At 35.1% G+C, this 19,232-nt stretch overlaps 1 protein-coding gene and 1 pseudogene across 12 annotated transcripts in view; one reads left to right on the top strand and one right to left on the bottom strand.

The window, feature by feature from the left end:
- Nucleotides 1-19,232, top strand: part of Kansl1 (KAT8 regulatory NSL complex subunit 1) — a 197,334-nt gene that overhangs the window by 117,898 nt on the left and 60,204 nt on the right. For all 12 annotated transcript variants that reach the window (XR_013436010.1, XM_078041924.1, XM_078041930.1 and 9 more), the window contains one exon: nt 14,415-14,556. Coding sequence is in view for 11 of the 12 variants with exons in the window: in XM_078041924.1 (XP_077898050.1) it covers nt 14,415-14,556 (142 nt within the window). In the remaining variant the exon portion in view is untranslated. The remainder of the gene's footprint in view (nt 1-14,414; nt 14,557-19,232) is intronic.
- On the bottom strand, nt 648-2,157 carry LOC101963047 (SIN3-HDAC complex-associated factor-like; annotated as a pseudogene).

Below are 19,232 nucleotides of genomic sequence, written 5' to 3' on the forward strand. Positions count from 1 at the left end.
AAACCAAACCCAAAACCCCAACAGTTTAAAACAAGTCAAACACCTACTCTATGCAGATAGAACCTTCACAAAGGTCAACTGAAGTAATCCAGAGCTAAAACTGAATTGTGAAGATTTCAATGAAGTCACCAGTCATGTAACACAAATAAAGTCAATTATTTACACACTCGGGCAAGCCCAACAAGCAACGTGCCCAAGAAGCATTAACCTTTGCTTTGTGCCATCCTGAAGACTTGCACATAGTTTAACATTTTTAAGAGTGTGTTTTCCACGGTGTGGTAATGCTTTGGTACTATTCATATAAGATCTCATCTATCCCACCTACTCACCTCTTCTCCTAGAGGAGATTTCATTCTGCTTGAAAAGTTTCATATAAATTTTAAAATCTTTAACAAATATTAATATGAAGGAAAGTGACACAGGATGCAACACATACAGTCAAGCTTCTCTATATATAATTAGAAATTACTGGGCTGAGGATGTGGCTCAAGCGGTAGCGCGCTCGCCTGGCATGCATGCGGCCTGAGTTCGATCCTCAGCACCACAAACCAACAAAGATGTTGTGTCCGCCAAGAACTAAAAAATAAATATTAAAAAAAATTCTCACTCTCTCTCCTCTCTCACTCTCTCTTAAAAAGAAAAGAAATTACTTCCTCCGTCAAGGTATTTGCACCAAAAAGCTCAGTCTGTCCTGCTTAATAATCATCAGTAGTACAGGTTTGATTCATCAGAAAGTTGGAGAGACTCAATTATATCAAAATTAACAACTACCTCTAGGGGCAAGACATGTTATTGAGTTATGACAAATCTACTAACATGAGGGAAAACAAGTGTAGCCAGCCATCTTTAAAAAATGCCCCAACCACTGCTTCTCAATATAGAAAGACTAAAAACTACATATGGTTTATCATACAACAAATCCCATCTGTGTCCCCTGAAATTCCCCTAATTTAATTCATTAGAAGGGGATTATTAAAAAATAAAAAGACTTAAAGAGCACTTTACAGCAGCATTCAGCTTTCCTATGAAATACTCAGCATCTTAAATATTATGTACACTTCTTTTTTCTTTTAGTAAGCTAGACATTGGCTTCAAAGTTTAAGGGACTGGAGGAAAAAATAACCCATTCAAAACTATTCTAGAAAATTATCTTTTGGCAGAATAACAGGTATCCAAGTTAAAAATAGTAAGGTCAGTTTGTTGCTTTGTGGTCTTTTCAAAATTTAAATCATTTTTGTTCCCCTTCTACATAAACCTCAGTCACCACTCCTGAGTGGAGATGGGCAGAGGTTCGGGCCCCTGCTCCTCTGGCTTCTCTGCAGCTGTCTTCTTATTGCTGCAGCAAGGCTTGAATAGATAGATGTGTGTCAATGAGGACTTCTCCAAAACAGCCTTTATAGATAATCCCACAACAAATTTTCTGTCTTTTCCAGTAAGTAAGATCTAAAAAGGAAAAAACTGGTGTTCTATTAGAGCCAGAAGCCATTTCTGTATCTGAGCCATCATCTGACTGGTTACTATAACAAGGAGATTGAGCTGGGGAGGCACTTGAGATGGTACTGTGAGCATCAGAGTAGTGACGTTTAAATTCCTTCTGCAGTTTACTGATCTGGTTGCTTTTTATCCTGTTTCCAGATAGAGTTTTTACTTTCTTTGGTTTCATGCGGCCTGAGTTCGATCCTCAGCACCACAAACCAACAAAGATGTTGTGTCCGCCAAGAACTAAAAAATAAATATTAAAAAAAATTCTCTCTCTCCTCTCTCACTCTCTCTTAAAAAGAAAAGAAATTACTTCCTCCGTCAAGGTATTTGACGTCAAGTAGTCTTTAGACTAGGTCCTGCCCTTGAGTCTACCACATGATTCCAGTTTTTTTTTTTAACCTGCTGGTAACTTCTTCCATCTTTTCACAAGCAGAACACAGGCATTACAGATGTCTCCTGAACAAGTCTCATGCAACCCAAAACAGCTCTGGAAGTCCTTTTCATAACTATCAGTGAATCGAGAACTGGAGGACTTAGCTCTGCAAATACAGCAACCTTCTATACTTTGGTAAATCTTTGGCTTGTGAAAACCAAACATCTTTTCTTCTGGGCAAAAGCCTTCCCAAAACTGCCGATCCACGCGCAATAGCGTCCCCGAGGTGTGGAGTGCACACCAGGCCAACGCTATCCAAGCGCTCCCTCCTCAACTCTAAGCCAAGTATTTGAAAGAATAATCATCTATGTTAGATGCTGTTGATAGGTTGAAGATGGTAAACATTGGGAATTGGATAGTGGATTAGATGTCTGTGGTTTCCTTGTCTTGTAGTTTTGGTACAGTAGTGGGGTTTAAAACCTGAATTGAATAAATAATGGAAGGAAAGTAATTAGAAATAATGAATATTTTCAGTAAAATGAAATTAAAAGGAAAAATTGGCAGTAATGTTTCCCATGGCTTATTGGAAGCTCAACTGTGCTGTTGATTAGAGGGCCCCTTTGTGTTTCCTCCTGGAAGGAATGAGCCTGACTGAGCCACTTTTTTATTCTCTTGCAAATGAAGAAACCAGGTTTTTGTATCACCTTCTGACAGTTCATCTTCCTCTTTCTACCTTTCAGAGTTTTTGTTTGGTTTCTTCTTGCATCGTGTCCAGGATTTATAGTTGTATTTATAACCCAGATGAACTGGGAGAAAATGGGTCTGCATCATCTTCCCTTGAAATTCTTCAGATGAACTGGGAGAAAAGGAATCAGCATCATCTTCTCTAGAAATTCTTTTTAAGAACTTGATAAATTAACATACTAACATTTGGTTCAATTTCATTTTCTTGAAGATGTGTTGTTTCTAAACCTCAGTATCTCTTGAGTAATGGTTCTGAAATACTTGGCATAAGAACTAAGAGGAGTGGTGTCTTATTCATGCAGAACTGTAGGACTCACTTCTATTCTCTGAAGTAATTTTTATACTCACTGAAGTTGGAGCATCATTCCTGGAGGATGAGCATTAATAAAATCTTTTGTTCTTTGATATTTTTTTTTCAATAACTAAGTGATGCTAGGTGATAGGGCCAGGATTTAGAATTCAGTGTTTATTGATTTCTAATACCTTACTCTTTTCCAACAGGTGTATTTTATTTTGAAAGAGGAGAATAAATGTTTTTCTATAGGAATTCTATTACATACAGTTAGCCTATTGTGCTTAATGCAGAGATTTCTCTGATTGTTCCAGGGATGCCCACAAACAAGTTCTGTTTATGGAATATGGGGGTAGACAAGGAAAGGGAGGGCTCAGGCACTTACCAACTCTGTCAAAACATGTTCTTTTCTACTCTTTCACTCTTCTTTAAGTAGCCCAGGGCTAAGGAGTTGGGAAAATTATTGTTTTTTTTTCTCTTGATTTTAGTTATGATTGTTGTCATCTCTTGCTTAAATAATTAAATTGGATCAAATAATGGCTAGTATTATACTTTTAAGTTATAGTTTTTGAGTGAGTGGGATTATTGAGCTATATTATGATTTTTAAAATTTTTTGGTTGTAGTTGGACAAAATTTTTATTTATTTGTTTTTATGTGGTGCTGAGGATCAAACCCAGCACCTTGCATGTGCTAGGTGAGCGCTCTACCACTGAGCCATACCCCAGTCCCTATTTTTTTTGTGTGTAGTTGTAGATAGACAGAATGCCTTTATTCTGTTTATTTTTTTTTTTAAAGATAGAGTGAGAGAGAGGAGAGAGAGAGAGAGAGAGAGAATTTTTAATATTTATTTTTTAGTTCTCGGTGGACACAACATCTTTGTTGGTATATGGTGCTGAGGATCGAACCCGGGCCGCACGCATGCCAGGCGAGCGCGCTACCGCTTGAGCCACATCCCCAGCCCCTATTCTGTTTATTTTTATGTGGTGGTGAGAATTGAACCCAGTGCCCCACGTATGCTAGCCAAGCGCTCTACCACTGAGCCATAACCCCAGCCCCCTTATATTATGATTTTTGAAAGAGAAATTATCATACACATTATTCTAATCTCAGTTTGACTTTGAGGTTGCCACTCAGGGGCACACAACTACTGAGATACATTCCCAGCCCTTTTTTGTATTTTATTTAGAGACAGGGTCTCACTGAATTGCTTAGGGCCTCGCTAAGTTTCTGAGGCTGGTTTTCAACCTGTGGTCCTCCGGCTCAGCCTCCTGAGCTGCTGGGATTACAGGAGTGTGCCACTGCTCCCAGCTTCAGTTTGACTTTTGAAAGATTGTGAAATGATAACTCCTCTAAAAAGATGGGCTCTCTGAGAAGTAAAATAGGCAGAAACTGGATTCATTCTGGAGGAACAGTTTTGAGTATCAGTAGTTTAAATAACTAAGAGACTTTGAGAACCTTTCATTATTAACTTTGTCATTATTGTTGAAACATGACATGGTCCTATTCTCTAGTTCTGGTGTGTGTGTGTGTGTGTGTGTGTGTGTGTGTGTGTGTGTGAGAGAGAGAGAGAGAGAGAGAGAGAGAGAGAGAGAGAGAGAGAGAGAATGTTGCTGGAGATCGAACCCAGGGCCTTGTGCATGCAGGACAATCACTCTACCAACTGAGTTATATCGCCAGCACCTTGGGTCTTATACTGTAGGTAGGTCTTATACCTGTAGGTAGACCAGGGTTTTGTTTGAAATCATGCTTAAATCCGGTGTCCAATCCTATAGCCAGCCAAGAACAGTAAGCCGCTTCCATACTTCCTTGTCTTGCCTTGTTTTTCTCTTGTTGGAATACTTCAGAGATTTCCTAGGCATTTTGAGTTTATCAGGCTGCAGTTGGGTGTGTTTTTGTGTGTGTGTGTGTGTGTGTTTTAAACAAAGTAAGGGATTAGATAAATCAATTTCATATTTGTGTTTCCTGGGAATTGCTTATTCATAAAATACATGGTAGTGTCCACAAGGAAGTGTATATGGATCATATAGTTGAAAACCAATAATGTATATTTCATAACTTGGAAATATAGAACATCTACATAACAAAATAACAAAAAATAAGAGGATTACACTAAGCTGGGAGAATACAAGTAATGAGTTGTGAGATTCAATATAAAAGACTTTCAGAAAGAGGTGGGTTTTGGGGTTAGAACATGCTCCCAGATATTTTCAGATTACACAGAACAAATTGACCTGAGTAGTCTGAGGGGCAGGGCTGGAGAATTATTTCATTGCTTTTATTGTACTTGACACAGTTGATAAAAAAGTTTGCCATGGAGAGAAGTTAAATTACCTCGATAGTTTTCTAAAGATTGGGTGTGTTTGAATACTTACTTCCACCTCAAACATGTAAAATGAAATGCACAAAAGCTCAAATAATTTATCAGCTGACCTACAGAAAAGGACATGTATGAAACTGAAGGTAGTTTAGAGGTGATTAGTTTATAAAATTAAAGTACAGACCTTGTTGCAGGGACATGGATCTATAAAATCTACAATGTGAGAAGTTCTAAAGAAATTTTCATTTGAAAAGAATCATTCAAAAATGACTTTATGACACTTGTCAGTAAATGGATGGATCTGGTGACTAAACTAAGTGAAATAAGCCAATTCATAAAAAACAAAGGTTGAATGTTCTGATTTGTGTGAGGTCGAGTGCGTGGGGCGGGGGATGGTGGTGGTGTAAAAGTTCAGTGGATTAGACAAAGGGGAATGAAGGGGGAGGGAGTGGGGATAGGAACAGTGGAAAGAATCTTAACATGACTTTTCTATGTACATATGTGAGTGCATCACAGTGAATCTCCACATCATGTACATTTACAAAACTGGCATTGTAATTAGAACAAGCATACTTCATGTTTGTATAAATATGTCAAAGATACTCTACTTTCATATATAACTAAAAAGAACAACAAAAAAAGATCATTAAAGAATGGTAGGGCCAGTGATTAGGATTACTTAACATAATTTCATAAAATTTAACAAGGATTATAGGTTCTGTGTCATCTGGCCCTATTTACCTCTATCCATTGCCAATTTGAGCACACTCTTCCCAGTTCACCAGCAGACCTCCTGACCTGTAATACTTGTATTTATGTTATTTCTTTTGAGAGACATATCACAGACCTCCCCTTCTGTCTTTCTTGTTCTCTGCCCCTGCTCCATTCCCAATGCCAGCGTGCCATTCTAATTCATGCTTTTGAGCTTGGTTTAAATGTTAGTACCAGAACAGTCTTTCCAGATCTTCCAATCTAATTGGACTTTATAGTTATTATCTCTTACATTTTATATGATTGTTTATTAACTTATGTCATCCCCACTAAAATCTAAACCTAATGAGCCACACAATTCTTGTTTGTTACTATATCTGGCACCTGGAGTAAGCACTGGTAAATTATAGTTGTGTAAATATTTGTGTAAATGAGAGGAGGGCAAGGACAGAAGAGTCCCATATGGGACTGAGTTTTTTCCACTGAATATACAAATCTTATTTTTTCATTAGCAGAAATAGTCTGGTTTAAATAATAAGACAAAGGGGTTAAGTTTAAGTTCAGTCCCTAGAGACTGTCAGGATGAGTCAGCAGTTTAGAAACAGCTCTGGTACATTTGTTTCCTGTTGCCACAAACTTGCAGAAAGCTGATGTAACCTAATTAGAGTGACTGATGGGAATGTGCTAAGAGAATGTTTGTCTAAGTTTGTTTTCGTGGGATTTATTTTACATAAGGGCTGTTTAATGCTGGACAATTTGGTTCTTTTTCCCTCTCCTGTATTTTATTTCTTCAACTCATTGTAGGAGGTGGGGAGGGTAATGTTACTGATGTTGTGCTGATGTTGAGAATTATTACATAACACCCTACCATACTGGGGATTGAACCCTGAGAGTGCTCTACCACTGAGCTATACTTATACTCCCAGACCATTTTTATTTTGAGACAGAGTTTCCCTAAACTGCCCTGGCTGGCCTTAGATCTGTGCCTCAGACTCGCTGGGATTACAGGCTAAGTGAAAACACCTGTTACTTCTTTAATTTGTCTTTTGGATTTTTAGTTATTCATGGACTTTTATTTTTGCTTATTTATATCCAATGCTGAGAATCGAACCCAGTGCCTCACTTATGCTAAGCAAGCACTCTACCACTGAGCTAGAGCCCTAGCCCTGGATATTTCTTTTCATCTTATTATCCCCCCACTTCCTTTTTTGTACCATTTATGGTATGGAATATATGGAATTGAAATGCAAGGTTATTTTTATGAAATAAATTGTTTATCTAATACTATGTACATTACAGTTAGAATTGTACAACTTTATGAATATCATAACCCTGTGAGGCAGATATTGTTATTTCCAAAGGTCAGTTTACATGTCCATGATCATAAAAAGTAAATAAAAGTAGGAATTTGTTGAGAAACTCTCTTCCTGCTCTGTCCTGTTTCTTTCATACTGCTTTTGTGCTTTATAGTGAATACTTAAGGGTCACCCCCTTCCCCACTTGAGTCTGTAATTTCAGGATTAATGTCTCTTGGTGACCCTTACTTTGGATATCAGGAATCGGGCAGTTGTAGGTATTGGATATTCTGGTACAGACTCAGTTTTGCTGTATGTCTTCTTTTTGTTTTATAAATGATCTAAACTAACTGGAGATTTCAGAATTTAGGTGTCTCAGGCTTTCTTGTGCATGTAATTCTTGTGAAGTAGCTCACCAGATGAGCATTTGACTGATTTACTCAGACCAGTCATTGTACTTTGAGTTTGAGGACTTTAATAAAACCTTTGTTAAATTAAAAGGAAAAGAGTTGGTGGTAGATGGGAAAACAATAAAAACTGAAATGACCACCATTCAGGTCTTTCTGGCATATTTGTTTTTGCTTTACTGAAACCATTAAAATTGTCTGGCACTATTTTGTTGGACTTCTGTACAAATTTCTGTCTTGAAATGGAACTGCCTAACTTAATTAGAACCAACACGAGGTCAAGGTATTTGCCATGTCTAGCTCTTTAGATAAATCAAAGCTTTTGCTGTAGTTCATCTCAGAATAAAAGTATATCCACCACTGTGGATAAAAGTGTAGTTCATCTCAGAATAAAAGTGTATCCACCACTGTGGCAGTGCTATGGGCATTTAATATAGGGTTTATAAATTACAGAAAGTCAATACAACAATCATGAATTCATAGTCCATTGATAAGTTCTGAGAAAGAGGTATATTATTACAAATTTTTATTTTTCATTCTCAGCAGAAATTACTACATTACTTAGCACTTTTATTTTAGCAAAATCAATGATGATCATCTCTGAGTTGAAGTGTTCAGATCATTTCCTGTTTTGGTGCAGTAGGAAAGATTATATCATTGACCTCTTTGAAGATTCAATGAATAATTTCCACTAAAATAGAAGGAGCCTGGACCCCACTTTTAAGATAGATTAAATCCCCTTACATAAAGTTTCTGGTATTGATCTGTTGTTGTCTTCTAATGAAACATTTCCATTAAAAGTACCATTCAAGATGATTTTAAAGAACTAAAAACATTTTAAAAAATAATTTTTTCCACATTAACTAAGATGTAAACTGAGCCTTATATTTAGGTAGGGGAATACTTTCCACTGTATGGCTTTAGAATGTTCTATAAAGAGGAAATGATTTTTTCTTAAGTAAATACAGTACTTATTCTATATATTTTTAGATTCAGCAGAATGTCCTCAGTTCTAGATAGGTAGGTAATCTACTTCTGTAAAAAGATGTATTAAAAGAGTAAGTTCACACATCTAAGGGAATCAATATATTTGACAAGTACTTACAAACCAATATTGGCACATAGCTGACAACATTAAAATTTACTATTTAGTATCACAAAAGCAAATGTTATACAAGTTTACTGCATTTAGATAACTGAAAAGCAATTCATAGTGTGAATTTTAAATAAATTTTTTACACAGCACATGTAGACAAAGCAAATTTACCAATAAAAACTATGTAACATCAAAATAAGAGTTAAAAAAATTTCTACCCAAGTGTTAACCATAATACATGTGGACAAAAGTTTTGCTGGAAACTGAAAAAAAGCACACAGCAATAAAATACAAAGTTAAAGCAATTTCACCAATTGTTAGCATGGAACCATCGAAGGGAAACAGTTGAAAACCTTACCAGTGTTGGAATTCATGTCTTCATTATTGATTATGGCTGTATTGGAAATCAAGTCATTGTTATATTTATAATATCATTCTATAATCAGAGGCTATGGAGGTTTTTTTAATAAGTCCATATACTGAGTATATGCCTAATGTGAAATCAGTGTCTGCTGTTCTTGAGCCATAAATTATTAGAGTATTAAATTTACATTTTCGATATTGGGGGAGGTCTACCTTCATTTTCTTTCTTTCTTTTTTTTTTTTTTTAAAGAACCACACACTGGTTCCTTTTTTTTTTTTTTTTAAGAGAGAGTGAGAGAGGACAGAGAAAGAGAGAGAGAGAGAGAATTTTTAATATTTATTTTTTAGTTTTCGGCAGACACAACATCTTTGTTGGTATGTGGTGCTGAGGATCGAACCCGGGCCTCACGCATGGGAGGCCAGCGCGCTACCGCTTGAGCCACATCCCCAGCCCCTACCTTCATTTTCAATAAACAGAAAATTGTGTGGTTTGTTTTGTCAAGGAAAAAAATGTACAGCAGGGAACTCTTACTCTTGTGATTTTAATACTACTCTTTGTGATTTTATTTTTTTTATTTTTTTTAATTTTTTTTAAAAATATTTATTTTTTAGTTTTCGGCAGACTCAACATCTTTGTTGGTATGTGGTGCTGAGGGTCGAACCCGGGCCGCACGCATGCCAGGCGAGCGCGCTACCACTTGAGCCACATCCCGAGCCCTTCTTTGTGATTTTAATATTCTGTGGTATTCTACTCTGCCACTGGGGTATGGTAACATCACATCTCACCCCAGACTTGTTAATAACTACATACCTCTCATGTTTGCTGATAGCTCAGCTCTCTGCTCATATTACTCATGTTTTAAACATAAGATAGTTTATGGATTCTTGAGTAGGGTTTTCCATTTTTTATTACAATTAATCTGAGTTTGAACAACATTATAGAAAAACTGATAGTTTTCTATTGCAAATCAATTGTATACCAGCACATATGTATTTGTAGAATGAAACCTGTTAATAAGCTGATGATTGCTAATAATATTCCTTTATTGCTGCTTTTTGTGATTATTTCATTGGCCAGTTTCCAAAAAGTATTATCAGAAGGCTGAGTTTGTATTGTTATTTAGCATACATGTGAAATAGTAGGCCTATTGCCTTTTTGGTGGGCGTGGGGGGGGGGGTTGGTGTTGGTGATGCTAGGCATAGAACCCCAGGCCTATTACTTCTGACCTTTCTACCAAAGAAAAAAGGTATGTACAAAAGTTATTGTGAACTAAAATGTTTTTAAAAATTTACTTTTCCTGGTGTATATTCCCCCCCACCCTGCACACATTTTTTATTGGTATGTTATAGTAATACAGAATGGTGGAATTTGTTGTTACATATTTGTACATGCACACAATATAGTTTGACCAGTATCACTTCCCAGTATATCTTCCTTCCTTTCCTTCCTTCCATATTTTCAGAACAGTTTTTTGTTTTGTTTTTGCAGTGTTGAAAATTGAACCGGTTTTTGTTTTGTTTTTTATACAGGGAATTGAACCCAGCGGCATCTAACCACTGAACCACATCCCTACCGCCCCCCTACCCCTCTTTTTGTAGTTTATTTAGGAGCGGGGTTTCACTGAGTTGCTTAGGGCCTCCCTAAATTGCTGAGGCTGGCTTTGAACTAGAGATCCTCCTGTCTCAGCTTCTGAGCCACAGGGATTACAGGCATGTGCCTTTATGCCTGGCCTGAACCTAGCTTTCCACGTGTGTACCTCCTGCCCCAAGCAAACAAGAAAGAAAGAAAAAAAATTAAGATGTCTCATTCGGAGATAACAATAAGATTTCATCTCTCCTGCTAATCTGGAATACTTGGGATCCTGGAACACTGTCAGGAGAAAGCTTATGAACTACATTCAGGATTTTTTTTGTCCACCTCGGGTACAAACGCAGAAGTAGCCTAAGTTTGCCAACAAGGTGTCTTTCCTTACCTTTGGTTTTTAAATTGAGCAACATATATACCACTTATGGTAACTTTGAAATAAGTATTATTTTTAATGATCTGTTTTTAGTGAGAAAAAATAATAGGTGAATATTTAAATTTATAAAATGTTTTAAAATTCATTATGAAGGTACAGAAAAGTCATTGCAAAAGTTACTTTTACTAAATGTATTTAAGCTGAACAAAATTACTTACATAACTGGTGTAATATTAGAAATGTATTTTCTAGAACTAGATTGTCATTTTGAGGACTGCCCTGGATTTCAGATGATCAGTGTTCAAAAGCAGCTGTCTTATAAAAAAGACATTGATACAGTGTATACAATAGTAATGTGTACTATACTATTGCACTGCTGCCTGATAAACTCTGGTGTGTTGCTATTTGTGATTGGTTATTGACAATTATTGTGACCTGTGTTTTCATACTTCAAAGAATGTAGTAGAGAAGACTCTTGAGTGCTTGTACATATTTGTACATGCACACAATACAATTGTCCAAGTATCCTATTTTTAGGACAATCTGTAGTTTCATTCTTAATTAAATCAAAAGATAATGTAAGCTCGAGATTATGAAATAGTCACAGAATTGAAAAGTTGGTATATTATTTCCTTGAAATCCAAATTTTGGAAGGGGAAAGAACTGTGTGATTTTTTTTTTTTTTTTTGAGTATAGGAGTAACAAGAAATGTGAGTTTATTCAAGGCGAGTTCATTTAGGGAACATAATCTGATTGACCAATGAATATCAATACGTAGACCAGCAGTGACAGATGGGGACTTGGTACCATTCAAAATGAATGGAACCTATAAAAGGTAGAAATTTTGCAGGATAGGATGATGGTAAGCCTTTTAAATCTAGTTTTAATTGGGAATAGGATATGAAGGGCAACTGGCTATGTGTCTTTTAGAAAGGGGTGGTCTCTAGGTTATTTCTAATCACTTGAGGACTGATTATTTTGAATTCAGGTCAGAAGTAGACCTACACAGCCTACATTGAAGCCTTTCACTACGTACTACAATGTATTGTTTTATTTTAAAGTTATTCCATCAGAATTAGGAAACTATAAAATGCCTTGTTTCTAGAAGAACATACACAATTGTATAATACTTTATCACAATGGTTGATCTGAATGACTTGTTAGGATCATATAAAAGTTAGTACAATTACTATTTTTATTATGATGATTAAGCACTCATTTCTAACCTTACTGCAACCATATTTATTATTGACATTTATCAATGGGATTATATAAAAATTCATGTATTATAATTTTTAGTAGTAAGTGTGTGTTTTCTAATTAGTAGTAGAACCAAGGGCATTGTGACTGTTTATTTCTGGAAAAAATAATTTTGTAGTAGATTGTGAAATATTTTGGTTACAAACTGAATACAGAATAAAGCAGGAGCAATATACCCCTCTTAAAGAATGTTAAATTGCCACATTTCTGTCATAATTTTTCTGAGAAGTCAAATGTTACATTTTAAGTAGAGCTAAACTCCACAATTTTTCTATTCCCCTTCCCAGAGATAATAAAGACCTTACACTCATCCTGAATTTGTTGTATATACATTCTATACATGTTTTATACCGTTTTTTTAAACCTAACTATATTAGTAACAATCATTATTTTTTAGTTTTTCATGTAGTTTTTCCATTGCACCACTGTTGGTTGATGGTCATGTTGATACATGTAGCAAATTAAGTTTCCAAATAGTATTTTATTAAATTCCTTTACTATTTGTATGTACCTGTACTAGTATTTATTCCTACCTCCTACACCATGTTGACTCCAGGTCTTCAGCACTCTACTACTGAGCTACACTCTGTTCCCTGTAATAGTACTCATACTTATTTTTTTGTTTTTATGTGACTTCTCCATTTAATATTGTGTTCTGAGATTTAGTCTTGTTGATATGTAGAGTTATAGATTTGTGTTTATTACTATAGGAGAAATTTTTAGAGGAATAAATTAATTTAAGTGCTTTAACAGTTAGGTTGTAATTAATTTTGGATTTATTACAAATTCTGCAATGAACCTATTTCCATATGCAGATGTAAAAGTTAAATTCTCAGAAGCACAATTTCATAATGGTTAGGTATGTAGATTGTCCACCTAGCCAGATATTTCCAAATTATTCTTCAAAAGTAGTCATACCACTTAGGAGCAGTGTACAAATTGCTGTTTTACATATCTTATCATCCCCTGTCTAGATTTAAATCAGCATCTCAATATTTTATTTACTATTTTAACCAAATTCTAATAAGATTGGGCATATGTTGTATTTATTGATCATTTGAGTTTTTCTCCTGTGAATTAAAATCATCTCTTTTTTAATTCCAGCATATTTCTGGAGTTTTGTTATATGTTTTGATTATTTAATCTTTAGATATGTCTGTTTACAGATATCCTCTACCAATCAGTACCTTGCCTTTTAACTTTGTTAATTAGACCTTTTTGAAAATTAGGTCATGTTTTGTTTCTTATTTAAGAAATTCTTTCCTGTTCTGAGTCCCAAGATACTCTTTGTGTTTTAAGTGTATATGTACAAATATAGCAATTTGAAAATTTTAAATTATGGAATTATATCATGAAAAAAGAAACTTTTACTTTCCCTATATAAAGAACTAGGCATTTTGAATAGATCAATCTAATTCATTAGAATCTCACTTGATTTGAATGCCATAGCTTTATATATCCAATTTTAAGTTGTGAGGCTCTGTATTCTGTTCCATTGGTCTTTTGTCCATCGTATATTGCCTTAGTTACCATAATTTTATAATGAGTTTTGATAGCTGATAATTTAAATTTATATCATGTTTTACTTTTTAGAATATCTTTGCTAATGATTCTTTTTTCTGTGTGAACTTTTAGAACCCTGCAGAGAATTTCATTGGGATGTCTTTGAATTTACAGATTTATATGAAAATTGCCTTATTAAAACATATATCTTGCCATTTGTGTAGATCTTTATATCTCTCAGACTTATTTATCTTTAAAGATTTTTTTCCTCTAGTATTAGCTTTTGTTGATGAGTTTAGTTATGAGTAGTGCTTTTACAGAAAATATTTTTCTGTGACTGGAATTTTTAACAAATTATTTTTCATATATGTCTTATTTTAAAGTAGAAAAATTAAGGCAATTTCAGAGGATTTTTTAGGGGGGGTGCACAGGATCAGGGTTCTTAATCTATATGAAGTGTTTTATTCCACAAGTGTCCTTCCTGTAGGTTCTGTGTGTGTGTCCATCTTTACTTTTTCTTGATAATAAGTTAGTCTGTATAAGTGCCTTCATCTGATTTGGTATAGATACTATCTACTCTTGGATTTCACTCAGTTTATTTCCTTTTAGGAGACGCAGGTCAGAATGGAGATGGGCTGCAGACCGAGCAGCTATTGTGAGCCGCTGGAACTGGCTTCAAGCTCATGTTTCTGACTTGGAATATCGAATTCGTCAGCAAACTGATATTTACAAACAGATTCGTGCTAATAAGGTAAGGGATCAGTATCTGGTGTTTTCAGCCCAATTAAAAACTACCATTTTCCCTTTTTTTTTTCATCCTCTCCTACCCTTTCAGTAATTCTTCACTATGTCAAGATAAAAGGTTTAATCTGATATTATAAGCTGATGTTGGATAGTATACTGTAGTAAACAAGGCTAGAATATAATATTTAATTGACGTGTATTTAGAAAAGAACAGCATGGGTGTCTGAGTTAACATAAAACCCACCCCAAATAAAAGACTATATAATTAATGTAAACCATTAGCTATCAGATTCATTATGTGTTCATGTCTAGTGAGGATTTTTACTATCTTGCTCTTTTGATTAGCTGTTTCCTGTTTTATTACTAAGCCTCTCTTGCTTGCTTGAGAAAAAATAGGGTTTGCCTAAACAATTGTTGAGGTAAATACATTGATGATGAAGAGTTTTATTTTGCTTTATTCCCCTGTGAAGGACTAATAAGCTACCTTACAGCTTTTATTTTTTATATTGACATTACATAGTTTTTCGTCGTGAGAAATCAACATAGGAGAAAGCTTTTTGCTCCAGTTTTTTTTTTTTTTTAAAGAGAGAGTGAGAGAGGAGAGAGAGAAAGAGAATTTTTAATATTTATTTTTTAGTTCTCGGCGGACACAACATCTTTGTTGTTATGTGGTGCTGAGGATCGAACCCGGGCCGCACGCATGGGAGGCCAGCGCGCTACCGCTTGAGCCACATCCCCAGCCCCTCCAGTTTGAATTTGAGTTGAAAAGAAATTTGCACAGAAAAAAAAAAAAAAATCTATTCAACAAATATTGAGTGCTTACTGTGTAGCACCACTTTTCTCTGTGGAATGGTCACATAGTGAACAAAAATTTTACCTTCATGGAGCTTTACATTCTTGCACAGTGTCTTTTGTTCTTAATATTTTATGAGCTTCATGACTGACAGATGGGTCTAGATAAAGTCTACTCCTAAAAATGTGTTAAGTATCTTTTTATCCTTAATGCTTGTCACGGCCTTAAGAAAACTGCTTACTGTAAACAGTATGCGTTAGATTAATTAATAGGTCTAAAGTTAAAGGGTGATCAAATGACAAGATAAATAAAGTGATGAAAGTTTGATGTAAAAGTTCTGTAGCTTCCTCTATCTACTCTTTTTAAACATTTATGTTAAAAATTCCACTTCGGGGGGGGGGGGGGGGCTGGGGATATGGCTCAAGCGGTAGCGCTCTCACCTGGCATGCAAGCAGCCCGGGTTCGATCCTCAGCACCACATACAAACAAAGATGTTGTGTCCACTGAGAACTAAAAAAATAAATAAATATTTTTTAAAAAAATTCCACTTCTCCTCTTTAAACAAAAAGTTCACTGGATAGTTCTAGGTTTTCCCCCTCATATTGGATTTATGTATAAATCTCCAATAATCCATCTGAGCATATTATAATTGACATAGTCCAAAGGATTAACTTTTTAATAATTTGTTCCCTTAGGGGAGAGAACAGATTAAATCATGACTAACTGTAACAAATTAGCTAGAAGATCTGAGGGTGTGGTGGTGTATACGTGTAATACCAGTGTCTTGGGAAGCTAAGGCAGGAGGATTGGATGTTTGAGGCCAGCCTCAGCACTTGGTGAGGACCTAAGCAACTTAAAAAGACCCTGTCTCAAAGTAGAAAAGGACTGAGATATATGTAGCCCAATGGAAAGTGCCTCTGAGTTCAATCCCTGGTACTCCCCCATCTCCTACCCCTAGCCAAAAAACAAATTAGCTAGAACAAAACTAAGAAATATTCTAGAGATTTTAGAGGTGGTGATTATTTTGCTTTTCTTACTTCATCTTCACAAAGGAAATTTTAAAGCCTGATTTATAGAGAGTGAACTGGAATGGTGACTAAGAATAGCCAGGAGATGACTGGATATTACCTATCCTGAGGAAAAAAACAGTCTTTCTGTGTCAGGGACGCCTCTTCAGTGTCTGTTTCTAAGTTATTTTAGCCAGTAGTTAGGTGGGAGTTTCTATATATGAAAACTAGAGTCTCTTGGTTAGTACAACAGTCATATTTGTTGCTTCATCTATTTTATATACATTCATATATAGATATGTGCTTTTATATATGTGTATATGTTTTGTCATATTAGTTTTTCATTATAAAACTACCATAGTGCTAGGCCCATTGATGCAGACATGTAATCCCTGCTACTCAAGAGGCTAAGACCAGTGGTTTGCAAATTTGAAGCCAGCCTGAGCAACTAAGTGAGACCCTGTCTCAAAATAAAAAGAGCTGGGGATATAGCTCAGTGAAAGAGCACTTGACTAACCTATGAGATCCTGAAGTCAACCCCCCAGTATTCTGATTAATCAATGAGTTTATCATATTTCATAGAATGTAAGATGCACCATTTTTTTATGTATCACTCAGAGATTATTTCAATTAAACCAGGGCAAAGCAGTTGTGAAATGCATCTTGATTTAAAAGATGTTGAGATGTGAAAAAGTGTGGTTTAGTTAAAATTGATGAAATACTGTGTATCAATTCAATTAATAGGATAAACTTGGAAATTACAAAGAAGTATGGGGGATCATTCCCTAATAAGCTCAACTTGGTACAAAATATTTTTTAAAAATTTTTATTAGTTATTGATGGACCTTTATTCATTAATTTGTTTATATGTGGTGCTGAGAATCGAAACCAGTGGTCCATACATGCTAGGCAAGCATGCTACCACTGAGCCACAACTCCAGCCCAAACCATTTTTATATATATATTTTCTTCCATCATTTTTCTCAGTGTCACATAACTACTTTAAACAAAGAATTTTGTTACAGTGTATCCTGAATATTTACTGTCACTTTCTGGAAATTTTGTTGTTATTAACTATGTTCTTCCAACTTTTCTTGTTGATTATTTAAATTATTATTTTTTTAATTATAAGGCATGTCATGATAAACATCTTTACTTCAGTCAAAGACATAAAAACTTTTATATTTTTGCTGCACACTGTAGAGAAAAGTGTCTTGGCAGTCCCTGTCAGTTTACAGATTTGGTAACTACGTATGAAAAGATAATCTCACTTTTGGCTCTTGCTTTATTTGTCTCATCACTTAGTAGTAATGTCAGAGCAATTTGGGGAAACTTTTTAAAAACTTAAAGATATTTCTCAATATCTGGAAAATATTCTAGAACTTTATGTATATACTGATTACTCAGGAGTCTTGATATTCAGGGCATAATATATTAAAGAAACACCAGACTTACTAATATTTCATTTTAATTCTGACTTTTGTTAACAGTTATATAATCTTGGTCATATAAAGTCACTTATCATTTGTGAGCCTCAGTTTCTTGGTCTATAAAATATGTCATTCTAGATAATCTTTTATAAAACATTTTTTCTGCAGTTTAAATACAGTATCAATTACAAACTTCTGACAATAAAATTAGAATGAGAATCCCAGTAAGTAATATGTCAAAAAAAAAACCTCAAAACTTTTCAGATCATTCTATCATTTAAATGTTAGTGATTTAATGATTTGTTCATATCATTAAGTCATTTGTTTTTTCATCTAAATCTGTTAAGTTTCCTAAGTTTCCATACAAAGTATCACAAACTGGGTGGCTTGAAACAACAGAAATTTATTCTTTCTTAGTTCTTGGGGTCAGAAGTCTAAAGCCAGGATGTTTTCAGGGTCATGCTCCTTCTGAAGTTTCTGAGGAAGAATCTTGCTTCTTCCACAGTTCTGGTGGTGGCTGGCAGTCCTTGATGTGCTTTGGAGGAGGCTGTGTCACTCTAGTTGTTTGTTGCCTTTGCCTCTACATGAGCATTGTTTCTTTGAATATCTGTGTCCAAATTTTCTTGTTAAAAATGCACTAATTGGGGACCGAGGCTGTAGTGCAGTGGTAAAGCGCTCCTCTTGCATACGTGAGGCACACTGAGTTCAATCCTCAGCACCACATAAAAAAATAAATATACTGCATTCATCTACAACAAAAATATACATAAAATTTACTTTTAAAAATGCACCAGTTGCAGTGTGTTTTGGGCCACTGTAAAGGGCTCATTATAACTTGATTACATCCACAAAGACCCTGCTTCCAAATAATGTCATATTGTTAGTTCTTAGCAGACATAAATTGTGAGGGAATACTTCAATCCAGCCTAATAAATAAGCAGTGGAATTTCCTCAGTGATATATTACCATGCATTTGGATTTTACCTAGACTATTCTATTATTTTATTAATAGAAACCTTTGAGCACCTGTACTGTGTGCCAAAAACTATGCTATAGGCATTTTACTGTTATCCACAGTTTTAAAGATAAACAAATGAAGGTTTAGAGATTAAGTAGTTTCTGCATGGTCCAAAGTGTATCCAAGTGAATCCAAAACCAAGGTTTGAGTATCTGGCCTCCAGAGTTTTGCTTAAGTTGGTGGTCACTTTTAAGTGCTTTGTTACTTTTCTGGTTATTGAAATCCAAGGGATTTTTTTCTCTGTGCATTAGTAGAGTGGATGGTGTTCCCATTCTGCTCCTAGGTTTACGTCATTTGCCTATGTTGTTCATGAGACAATTCTAGGTTTGATAATCAGATGTTCAGTTATAACTTTGTCTTTTGGATAGAAGATTGGAGAGATGGTGGGGCTTTTATTTTTTAAGGCTTTACTGTATTAATTTTCTTAAAATGAAG

Source organism: Ictidomys tridecemlineatus, chromosome 3 (genome assembly GCF_052094955.1).
Source record: "Ictidomys tridecemlineatus isolate mIctTri1 chromosome 3, mIctTri1.hap1, whole genome shotgun sequence".
Lineage (NCBI taxonomy): Eukaryota > Metazoa > Chordata > Mammalia > Rodentia > Sciuridae > Ictidomys > Ictidomys tridecemlineatus.